The 12,387-nt window shown below is 36.1% G+C and overlaps 2 protein-coding genes across 2 annotated transcripts; both read right to left on the bottom strand.

The window, feature by feature from the left end:
* Positions 1–2,253: 2,253 nt before the first annotated feature.
* Positions 2,254–5,774, bottom strand: arpc4 (actin related protein 2/3 complex, subunit 4). The gene is made up of 6 exons (XM_056253841.1): positions 5,657–5,774; positions 4,537–4,655; positions 4,222–4,333; positions 3,509–3,604; positions 3,154–3,324; positions 2,254–3,061 (listed from the first exon to the last, which is right to left on the bottom strand). Exons 1-6 carry the CDS (start codon positions 5,744–5,746, stop codon positions 3,056–3,058), a joined length of 594 nt encoding a protein of 197 aa, XP_056109816.1. The 5' UTR covers positions 5,747–5,774; the 3' UTR covers positions 2,254–3,055.
* A 1,037-nt stretch (positions 5,775–6,811) lies between these two features.
* LOC130087407 (histone H1.10) lies at positions 6,812–7,509 on the bottom strand. Its single transcript, XM_056253684.1, has one exon. It carries the CDS (start codon positions 7,436–7,438, stop codon positions 6,821–6,823), a length of 618 nt encoding a protein of 205 aa, XP_056109659.1. The 5' UTR covers positions 7,439–7,509; the 3' UTR covers positions 6,812–6,820.
* Between the last annotated feature and the right edge of the window lie 4,878 nt (positions 7,510–12,387).

The raw sequence follows: 12,387 nt of genomic DNA, 5'->3' as shown, positions 1-12,387 counted from the left end.
TCATGTGAGAAGAGAACCTTGATGCTCTGTAATAAAATGTATACACTATTAAAATGTATAGCACTGCAATGGTGTATTGTGTCAAATCAATCTTCACAATGCCTCTTGGCACTGTTGGGCTTCTCTCTTTAGCTGAGGTGAGCCTGTAAATGTCACTTGTATACTGTTGCAAATTCCTTCCAAGCATACATTTGATAAAAGACTTGAAATTATCGATTTTGAAATTAGATGCATTACCACACAGACAAGATGTAGAAGTGACTGTAAGCTGCTAACTGAATCGTTTTTTCTTTTTCTTTTTTGATTGAGCCTTTTATTCTTTCTGTGATGCTCTCAAAAAACACCATTGTTGACTCTTAATCCATTTTTATATTTATTTAAGCATATTCCTTGTCATTTGTAAGGATTTCTTCATCTTCATCTCAGATAGAAGACAGCTGTTTAAGACAAAAGAGCATTTCCAGTTTGATATCTAGTGTTTAAACACAATAGTTCTTACAGTTGTTTGTATTTTTATGGTGTAGAGGGCAACATCATCTTTGCCAACTTTCCATCTCGACTCATCTCTTGTTCTCAAAGTTCTTCATGCCCATTCAACAAGGGATCAAATGATTTATACCAATAACACTCAAGAGTGTCATTGAGATGGGAAACAAGATAGGGGTTCTGTAAAAGGCGAAAGTGCTGTAAAAATTCGAAGGAGTTTACCCATGAGGGTGAGCTCATCTCCTCAAATGGATATATGATATTTTAGATTTCATTTTGTCTTCTTATAAGGATTAAGTACAAATATAGACACACTCATGCAGCTGCCCTTTGAAAACAACAAATTATAAGACCATGGTATAACTGGGGGGCCAAGCTGGGGTCACTTGTGGTTTTAGGCGGCACATTTTAACATTTATCTTAAAGGGATAGTTCACCTAAAAGTTCAAATTCTGTCATCATTTACTCGCCCTCATGTTGTTCCAAATATGACTTTCTTCTGTTGAACATAAAGGATGATATTTTGAAAAACATCTCATTGTTTTTGTTTTGTTTTTTCATACATACAATTGACGTCAATAGGCACCGAAACAGTCATGATATAAAACAGTAATGACACAAGCAGTGATGACAACACACTTTTAATATCTATATTTCTGAATCTCTAAACTTGACACAATATAACGCAAAACAAATTGATGATAGAAAAAATTCCTAATCTTACAGATGGGCCTAACACAAATCACCTTAGAAACATGTAATGTTACTCTGTTATTTTGTACCCTAAATCTAATTGTGGACTCTTTGCAAAGTTTGCATAGTCATGATTGTTAAATATATTTTGTTTTAAAAAAAAAAACTAACACTATAAGCAACACTGTACAATTGGATATATTCATATTATTTCTCACTATATGTAAACATGACTGCAATTAAATATTTTCTTTTACCTGTATCTCTTTCTCTTTGGTATGAAAATAGTGATGGGTTGCTCCGGTTTGTTCATTTCGTTAGTCATCATTTTTCTTTGGCTGCATTATGACTTCCTAATTCAGAATATGATCAAAAATTGCACGTGGATGTGATCAGAGAAATTATATTGGAAAATTACATTTTAACTACACTCAAATGAACAAAAAGACTTAAAGATTTGTTATTTTCTTAGTGTTAAGAACATTTTAATAATCTAAATGACCTTTTTCCAAAGAACCTTTTGCACTATGGAACAGTTCCATGGATGTTTAAAATTCTTCATGGAACCATTGATGCCAATGAAGAACCTTTATTTTTTAAGTGTGTAATGTCAACTCTACTTCAAACTATCAGTCACATGATAATCTGTATTATATGCATTATAGAGCTTTATTATTCTCTTTAAATGGCAGATCCCTATTCATTTTTTTAATGTTAATAAATCCAAAAAAAATGGATTACACCAATGTCTTAGAACCTCAAAACACTAAGCTTATATCTAAATCATGTGACAGAAGAAAGATATCTGTCCTCAGCTGCAGGTTTATAAACATTTATATATACTGTATATAGATTACATTATATTTTGGAATCTCGTGATGGTCTGAAATGTTTTCTTTTTTTAAATATCAGAGAAAAAAAAGGTAAATATAGTGTGCCACATATCAAATAGTTACTGACCTTCTCAGGCTCTTCAAATATGGGCCATCATTGTACACATATTGTAATATCCAAAATGCACAAAAGATAGATTCAACTTACCGCAAAAACAGTGAACCAAGAGCTGTCATTCCCCACAGTACACAACACAATACAAGCAATAAAGGGATTTATTTAGCATCATTATTATGATATGGTTTATAAGATCCATGTGCACCAGCATGAGTTTTTTTTTTTTTTTAATCAAAACTCAACATGAAAAATTGTCATTTTAACAGTATACATATTACAAAAAACAATGACAAAACAAACTTTAAATTATAGGAAAAACATTTTCCTTTGTGCTAATGACCATCGATGAGGTTTCATCTATATAGACCCACCCTGATTTTAAGGTTTGTTAGAAAGGCAGAGGTAAAATGAGTTATCCTTTTAAATATGTACAGTATGTACTCATTCATATTCATGAGCACAAGGAAAAGCTGAGGCATATTCAGAATATTGCAATATTGCGAGCTCTCTACTTCTACTAAATAATAACAATCTGGGATAAGATGAAAAGAGACAGAATACACAAAATGGAATTGCAGAGTGTGAGAACAAAATACTTTTAAAACAAAATTAGGCCATTAGCAAATGTTTAAAAAAAAGAAGCAAAGAGAGGGACAAAAATAGTCAAACAAAGAAGTAAAACAGAACAAAAGGAGTACCGTGCCTGTCTGTGAACTCCATCAATACTATTACAATACTGCAATACTCTGAATTCATTCCTGACAGACGGCACCATCTGAATTCAGTTGTTCCACCTCTGGTGGTGGTCCAGGAATCAAATCACACCTTAACTACTTCCCCACTGGCCCCAAAAATTTCCATCGGTTTTTCCAGCGACCAAGTTGACACAGGTATTGCAGCCAGCAGAGGGTGTACTGATCATTTCCTAAAACTGTTGAGCGCCAAAGGAATAAAGAGTAAGAGAGGGTATTGGAGTGACGGTGAAGTTCTCATTCTATTAAATCGTATTACAGAAGAACTCACATTTTTGAGGAACTCCTCTGCAACTATGCGAGCCCTGGCGTTGACTGACAGTTTCATCTCACTGATTTCCTTATCGATCTCCTCCATAAAATTGATGACAAAGTCCACTAACTTATGCTTGTACATTTGTTCTGTGTGGAAGTTAGTAATGAGGAAACTGATGTCATATCCCTGACAAAAAAAGGAAGGTGTTAAATGTTATATTAAATGTGAACATTTCACAACAGAGAATTTTAGGACAGCTCTGTAAACAATCAGTGAAAAACAAAATGGCACATGCATTGCAAACACCAGGCTTTTTAACAATAGAAATAGTGTTAGTAAGTCTCTTCCTCTGCTCTCTGCTCTCCCTCACCTCCACAGCTTTTCTCCGCAGGATGAAGAAGTTCTCGGCTCTCATCATCATGAAGCGCATGAACTTGTGACACAGGATCTTTTCGATCTCATCAGCCTTCAATGGACCAGTTGAGGTGCATCATCCAATCACAGACCATTAAAGATATAAACAAATCATCAAACTGGATTCTTAGCCTGTTATAATATATAATAATATATAGTATGCATAGCTCATATAATGGCCTACACTTGTGGTTTTCAACACAAGCATAAAGAATAAGATCTTTTTTGTATTTCTGGTGTAATTATGACAAAACTGCTTTTTTTATTAACATAAATTGGAAGTATTGACACATTAATCAACCATGATTACATCTTGATTGTTTGTGCTTTTTAGTATTTTAATTTAGATATTTTTAAAATATCAATAATAATTTATTCACTTAAATCCTGTGGCCCTCATGGAAGTTTGCTGCGGCCCCCTAGTTAGGCCCCTGGTTGAGAACCACTGGCATGCTGCATTCAGTGGACTAAATGTGTTCATTTCAGTAAGTCATAGTGAAACCAACCTCCCTCGCTGGTCTCATCACCACCACCACCACCACAATACTTCTCTTTTTGTATAATTAGTTGCATTTTCAGTATTCAATATATATAAATATTTAAAGACTCTCAGATATCTCAGAAAGGACAGCAAGAATGAGTTTAGAGCAAAACAGCAAATGTACTTACCTGTTTGACAGCAATGCTGACTCGCACAGAGTTGATGGAACCTTCTATCAGAACCTTCTCTTTCTCATTCCTACTGATCACAACAGGCTGAAGCAAAAGCTCTTTACTGCTCCTGGTGAGATTAGAAGACAAAAATGTAAAGCACATGTGCTGTATACTGCAAACTTATGCTAGTATGCTCTTTCAAACTATCTATAACCTAATGGCTCATATCACACTTTAAGATGAGGTCATGTAGGCCACTCACCTATATGAACCATGTAACTTTTACACACAAATAAAACACATATGCAAACAACAGTCACATACACTTACCGGACTTCAACCTCAGGTTTGTTGTGTCTTTCAACCACCTGTGAGGAGAAGTTTTCCAAACAGAGAGCTGCCTGCAGTGTAGCACGCACCGCATTCAGGTACGGACGCAGAGTCGCCGTCTGACAAAACAAATCAAACTAAATCAGTACTCAGGAGGATGATGAACCATGTCTGCAACCTCACAGCAAGCAAGCACATCACAAATGGCTCACAACTTCTACTCTAATTGTTCCACACACACGCCTGAACCTGCAGGGGAATTCTTGGGATACTGTCCTCCTCCACAAACCCTCCGAAGAAAAAAGAAAAAAACTATGCTCTATTACTAAGTGACTCAGTCAACCTGCAAACACCATGAATCTCTTCATAGACAGCCTGAAGCCTGTCACTTCCTGAACTTACATGCAAGTCATGGAGGAAGTGCATACCCTTCTGCATGAAAAATTATACATTTTTAAAGCACTGACCCTGTGGGCTTCCTTGAAATTTGAAAGAGCTCACTGCATTGAACTAGACACTGAAACATACAGTTGTCTGTACACATAATTAATATTTCTAAGGCAAGTTAATATTGTTATGTTGCAAATGTTGTAATACTGAATAGCTGCGATGAGCACCTATATTACATGTACTTGTCATATTTCGACAAGAGGCAATGAACACAGGAGTAAACAGCAACCAGATCGATAGATGTGCACTTGTACAAGCGTTTATACAAAAATGTAACAATACTGAAGAATAGCAGAAGGAGAAAACACGGATATTTGAAAATAAAGAGCTGCATACTAACGATTTGCTCGCTGTTAATATACAGTATGAAATTAGATCAATTTGAGTTGGCTTGCCCATGATAAACAAACCCTAGATTACAAAGCGCTGGCAATGTTACAATATACTAAATGTGAAACGTCAAATAGTCTACCCGCGACTGGGGAATTGGGGTGGGGATGTTAGCTAACGTTAGTGATTTAGCACTACGTGCCTTCATTTCAATGCAGAAACAAACACCAGCAATCGGGGGTTTGCGACACGACGATGTTATTATTCATTTAATAAAACATGCTATATATACACAAAATAAAATGTGTCTTTTTTTCGGAGTGCTCAAATGAAATCTTACCATTTCTGTGTACCCGTTGGAGAAGACGGAAGTGCTACAAACACCGGGCGACTTCCTCGAATAACGCCACTCATCGGAACATACCAACATTTCACTAAATAGGGGTGACGAGTATATAATACTAACGGACATTTTTTTTGGGCTGCTGTTGAAATTATGCCTTTAAGTGCTTCATTAGCTGGCATTAGTCATGATGCATTATTGGTTTGACATTGAGATGCATTATTGGTTTGACATTGAGATGCATACCTTGAAAGCGCTGTAGTTTACAGTGATGCGAAATCATTGCTGTTGAACTCAAATTTCTCATGCAGTTCCACACAAATGAACAATAAGTAACGTGCTTACTTAGACATATTAAATAGACTTGTTTATATATATATATATATATATATATATATATATATATATATATATATATATATATATATATATATAAACAATTTGCCACAAGTTGCAGAAGAGGAAGCTCTGCCCAGGGTTAGTGGTGGCAGCACTAAAAACTTTTTTTATTTGTATACAGTACTCCTTTATCTTCATTGCATTATTACCCGCTAATAATTTTGGATCATATTCTTCATGAGGGTAAAAATATATATAAAATTACATTACAGAACTTTTCCCTTTTTATAAAATATTTTGCCCTGATGATTTCAAATGATGTTTGTATTCCCACTCTTTATACTGTTGACAGCAAAACTGCTCATGGTAATAAAATGAAATTGAATCATTAGAATCTCCGTATGTCTGTTGTCGCCATTTTCCATGCATCAAGAAGGTTGAAGTCATTTGTATTTTAAAAACAGAGGTTTATTTGGACGTATTTGCTTTTGCAGTCCAGAAACAATGCATATGCAGAGCAAATAAAACAAACAAAAACACTGTTCTAATGCTAACTTATATTTACAAAGCGTTTCTTGTCGTCTAGTTAATACCAAGTATCCTGTTTAGTACGTTTACATCAGACAAAAGCATGGCGTCTCACAGAAACTAAAGTGGGTGTCTCTAAGAAGCAGTTTCTAGAAAAACTGCATCAAAATCCCCAAATTAGCTACAGCAGCACACCTAAAATCAACAACAGCGATATTTTCAAATAGTCCAAAGGATTATTAAAAAAAAAACCTCCTCTTGCCAAAGAAGCTATACAAAAATATCAGAGAAAGTCTATTTTGTTTTCTTTGCCTTGGTTGCCTTCACCGCGACTTTAGGCTTTTTTGCGGCTGCTTTCTTCGGTTTGGCAGTCACCTTCTTCTTAACACCAGCCTTCTCCGTCGTCTTCTTTTTAACTGAGCTTTTTTTGGCGCTCTTCTTTGCACTCACTTTCTTGGTCACGGCTTTTTTGGACGCAGACTTAGCAGGCTTTTCCGTCTTCTTGGTCGCCTTGGCGGCACTTTTCTTTGGCTTTTTCTCAAATTTCTTTTTATTGAGCTTGAATGAGCCGTTGGCCCCCAGTCCCTTGACCTGCACGAGCGTGTCGTTGAGCAGGAGCGCGCGGATGGAATAGCGCAGATACATGCGACCGTTCTGCTGATCAAACCAGCTCACTTTCTTCGCTTCATTGTATATCTTGAAAAGCGATGAGCCGTTTTTCTCGCCCAGGGTTCGGATCGCATCAGTGACGAGCTGGCTGTACTTGCCAGGCCCCTTACTCTTCTTTTTCTTCTTCTTAGCTGGAGAAGCACTTACGACAGACTTTGCCTTATTTCCAGATACCTTCTTTGTTTTGGTTGCTACTGGAGTAGGGACTTGGGCGGGTGCTGATTCTTCGACCTCAGTAGACATGATCAAACTTAATGCGAAAATGTGTTGTTGTTGTTTTTCGAGAACGCGAGAATATCAGCTCAGAGACGCGAGCATTAGCAGCTACCTAGCTACTCAGAGTTTGAATCATCAGATTTAACTGCAATGCGCGGACGTGATTGAAAACAACAACACACTCGGCCGAGGCGCTTGTGGAGTTGTGTTTTCTTCCACGACTTTGTGAGCTATTATCTTGTTAATTTGACATACATTATGATTTTAAATGACTCATGATGGAATTGTAAAAGCTGCTCTTTCCGCGAGTGTGCACAATTCATTAAATAAACGCAAAACGTTGGCGCGAGAAAGCAGAGAAAAGATATTACCCACATAATGCCTTGCGATTTGGGGTAGGGGCACCTACTTAGCGAATGAAAAACTTTTTATGGATATGCAGTCAGTTCGTGCATTAAACTTGCTATGAAAATTTAGAAATTAAAGATTCTAGAATGATACTACACAGTCCGCGATTACAAAATGACTTCTAGATACAAGCAGTTTAAATTACCTCAACTAACACATTAAACGCCCTCGCGTGGCTGTGTATTGGCCAACTTTTTCTTTGCTATTCTCTTTCCTGGTGACTTTACATTGTAGGCTATTCTTCTGTGCCAATTTGTGAAACTGGATTTTTGCACAAATAAACACATGAAACGTAGTATATTTGATATGCTATTTTACTTAAGTCACCACACTTAATGTTTTCAAATGTTTATTATATTAAAGATGTTGCTAGTATTTTAATGTGTCTGACAACCAGTGCCGATCCTGACCTCCCTGGGGCCCTAAGCTAAATTCTGCTAAGGGGCCTCTACCTGACCCGTGAAGCCGTGAGCTATGTAAAACATTTGCCATTGCCACAGTCACACCTGACACTTCAGTTCTCCCAATACAATCCTCCCTCCTTTAAACCAAACAGTCAAAGAATAAGTACAATAATATAGAACAGAATGATATTTATTGAATAGAGTATTTTCTATAGAATATTAAGATAACAAGTGAATATTGTGTTGCAGATATCAATAATCCCCGTGAGTGATGACATCATTGAAATCAAGAATTAACTTTTGTACAAGTGAACATGTAATTCCTGATATCAGAAATAGACATTGGTAGATAAAAATGTAACTAAGGGGCCCTACTAGTAAAAAATAATCAAGAATTCACATTGCAAATAGTAAAAAAAAAAAATGAATTCTTGATATAAAAAATGCATAAACTGTGAATGAATAAAAGCTAAAATGGCTTGCCATATGTTAAAGGTTTGTTTTAGTATGCATGTTGAAGCAATTCTTGATTTATGGTTATTATTTACTGAGGGATGTGCATCCATATTGACCAGTATGTCCAGCTAATCAACATTTTAAATTCAATATAGCCTATAAATCAATAGTCAATCAATGTCAAATTGTCAATACATTGCTTTCCATCTTGCATAAGCAGTTGTTTAGAGTTTTTAACTACACATTGACTGAGACTAGATAATCAGTGTCTTGTTTTAAAAGTATGTATAATGTGTAATTTGATGAGGAGTGTCATCATTCAGGCCCAAATATTGTAGGCTACAGTATGTCTGGTCTCTCTCCACATATATTTCTGCTTGAAAAATGCGCGTTTCATTTCGTGCACGCGCATATGAACGTATGATAACACACGCGACGCGGTTATCTTTTCCGAGCCGTTGCACTTTAAAAAACACAATAGAAATGCACATAAACTTAACTTTACTTTGCTGACATCAAACTTGGAGAGGAGAGAACACAAGTTTACCTGATTGTTGTTTCCGCAATTCACTCATGTTTTTCCCCCCTCTTTTTGTGACCAGAAGGATAGTTTCGCTTCATTTTGTCATTGATGTTGTAAACATTAATTGACGCGCTATGACACGAGGGGGAGGCGGGGCCTTGAGTAATTTGCGGGGCCCTACGCAGCTTGCGTAGTGAGCGTATAGGGCGGATCGGCTCTGCTGACAACTAGGCTAAACTGTAAAACTTTCTAGGCATTTTGACAATCTGGACAAAGCTTGGTACGTTTAGGCTAAAGACTATGGCATGGGCCATATTGTTTAAAGCAATCAATCAATAAAAAAAAAAGAGTAAATTATAATAATTTAAAGTTTTGTTTGAAAGCGAGTCTAACAATGGGGCATTTTTCTCAATTTTGTGGGAACTCCGCCCCAGGTTTGGTATGAATTTGTCTTTTACTAACTTCAGGGGTCGCCACACTGTACATTTGTTTAGTCCTATAGCCAAAGGTTTGGTTAATATAAACAAAATCAAAGAAATATCTTTATAATTATTATTACATCTATAAATGGAATTCACTTATCTGGGATCTTATAAACAAAAATGTATATCATACATTTTATTTTCAAGCCTATGTAAGCAAAAATATGCAAGCAATATTAATCATTCTGGTAAATCCACATCAATGTGTTCTAAGATATAGGCCTATATATTCAGCTTCTTTGTTTAAACTACCTAAATTGGAGTAACTGTTCAAATGTCTTTAGATTATCTTATATATATATAAAAAGTTCTCAAATCCTAAAGTCACTTGTGTTCAATCGTTTTAAAAAGGTCTGTGATTTTGTTGTGTAGGTCAGAAATGGAGAAACTATTCTCTAAATTAACTAATGAAAACTATTTATTAATAATAACTACTAACTAATCAAGGTAAAAATTAATCAAAAGGCACATATAAGTATGCATTCTTTGTGGCCAACATATCAATTTGTGGGAGTTCGTTATTCTTGCAACACCACAGTTTACTAAAAACAGAACAAAAGAAAATACTTTCAATATTTTCCAAATCATTGGAAATCTCCTACATGCCATCATCACATACATTCAGCACTAGATGGCAGTCTATCTACTGATAATGGTTTGTGTTGTAATTGTATATAAGATGTTGACATCTTCCGAACTTTTGTGTATCACAGATAATAACAGGCCACAGACCTCTAAACTTCATAAAAATGTCTTACCTTGTTGCACTGCACCCCATTGAATTATATTCATCATAGTGACTTTTCACCTCTTCATTACCCACCCCAAAGAGTTGAACAAAAGCCATGCATTGACTGTAATATGTTAGCAGATTTACAGTTACACAATTGGTATAGCCACTTCCTGTTGCGCATATGCACACAAAGAGCAAACTCCTCTCAATAAAATAGGTCTAGCACCTTCCCCTTGCAGACAGAGGAAGGTTAAAGGTCAACATGTAGAGGATTGCAGAGGTCATCCTATTCAAAAGAGTTTTGTCCTTCCCTGCCCACGTATGTGTGTGTATATATATATATATATATATATATATTAGTGTGCAGCTGTCTGTCTTTTTTGAATAAGAGTGTTAAAAGAGGAATTCCAAGTTTTTATGATCCTTAACAAACTCAGTAAACTTTACACACACACCAAAACAGGACACACACAGTGAAGAGGCCGAGTTAAAACCTGATGAGGATGTGTATCTTTCTTTTAGAATGTGATTGAATGCGAGTGTGTATTTGTTGATTCTATATGGATTTGATGGGGAAAATTCATACGATTGATGGTGAGTGTTTGCACGTACATGTTTTGTAAAACGGATAGGTAAGAGTGCGTGTTTGTGTGTGTTTTAGGGGGTGGGTTTACCGGTGCATGTCAGACACCAAAGAAGAGCCTCAGTTATCTAGGAATCTGAGCCAAAAGAGCCTCACAAACAGAAGGGAGCGTGCAGGAGAGAAAGAGGGAGGGATAGAGGAGAGAAGATCAAATAAAAGAGAAAAACAGGAAAGGAGACTCTGACGAGCATACTGAGAAAGAAAGACAATGTGTAGGACTTGATAGTCTGCAGATGATACTGCTTATAACTTCAGATCTGAAGAGAGAAGAAAAGTCAGTGACACGGGAGCATTGCTAGGGAAAATCCCATTGAATTTAAGTAGTAGAAAGCAGTAGAAGAGATAGAGAAAAGGCGAGGGAACAGGTGTATACTATCTCTTTGGACTCCTGTCGCGGCCTGAGCAGCATGTATGTGCGTGTTGTGATCCTGTTTTTGCTGGGAGCGTACATGATGTGTGTATGTGTGCTGTGTCAGAGGGACATCCTGGTGGCCGGACCCCCCAACAGCAAATGTGAGGGAAGCTGCAGTGCAACAGCATCACCCCCTAAAATACATCACCCTCACCCTCAGGACGCACGACTCAGAAAGACTCCAGAGAACCGCAAAAACGCACAGGTAAGCATTACCTTATACCTATACGTAAACATGATCTCCGGTGAGAGATTTGAGAGGCCATTATTATATTTTTGGTAACACTTTACAGGGTCTCATTTAGTAATATTGGTTAATGCATTAGCTAAAATGAACTACCAATGAGCATTATATTTTTACAGCATTTATTAATCTTGCAGTTTTTATTGTTTTTTTTTCCCCATGTTAGTTCACAGTGCATTAACTAATATTAACAGATACAACTTTCGATTTTAAAAATGTACTAGTAAATGTTAAAATTAATATTAACCATTATCAAATGCTGTGGAAGTATTGCATTGCATTCATTGCGAGTTCATGTTAACTAATTATCTAATGATAACAAATTAAACTCTGATGTAAAGTGTTTCTTATATTTTGCATTTAAATAGTTTTTTTTCTAATATTTATTCATATTTGTTGTTTTTTCTATTATTAAAAAAATATGAGTTTTGTCAGTGTGTTGTGGGGTAAATATATATAAGGATATGCAATCCATTCCTTTTCAGTAATCGCCCTAAATACTTTGCATTTAAGACAGCTATATAAATAAGTTGATAAATTATGAAGCATTACCACAACAAATAATAATTTCACTCAGTGTCTTGGAGTCCCCAAATATTAAACATTTTAATAGTCACCGTGTTTATTTACCCCCCCCAAAAAAAAAAAAGCATTTGTGTCATTTTGGTCAA

This window comes from Rhinichthys klamathensis, unplaced genomic scaffold (genome assembly GCF_029890125.1).
Source record: "Rhinichthys klamathensis goyatoka isolate OS25496 unplaced genomic scaffold, OSU_Roscu_1.1 h1tg000109l_1, whole genome shotgun sequence".
In the NCBI taxonomy this organism is placed as follows: Eukaryota; Metazoa; Chordata; class Actinopteri; order Cypriniformes; family Leuciscidae; genus Rhinichthys; species Rhinichthys klamathensis.
The sequence above is the reverse complement of the archived record's forward strand: the minus strand, read 5'-3'. Positions and strand labels throughout refer to the sequence as shown.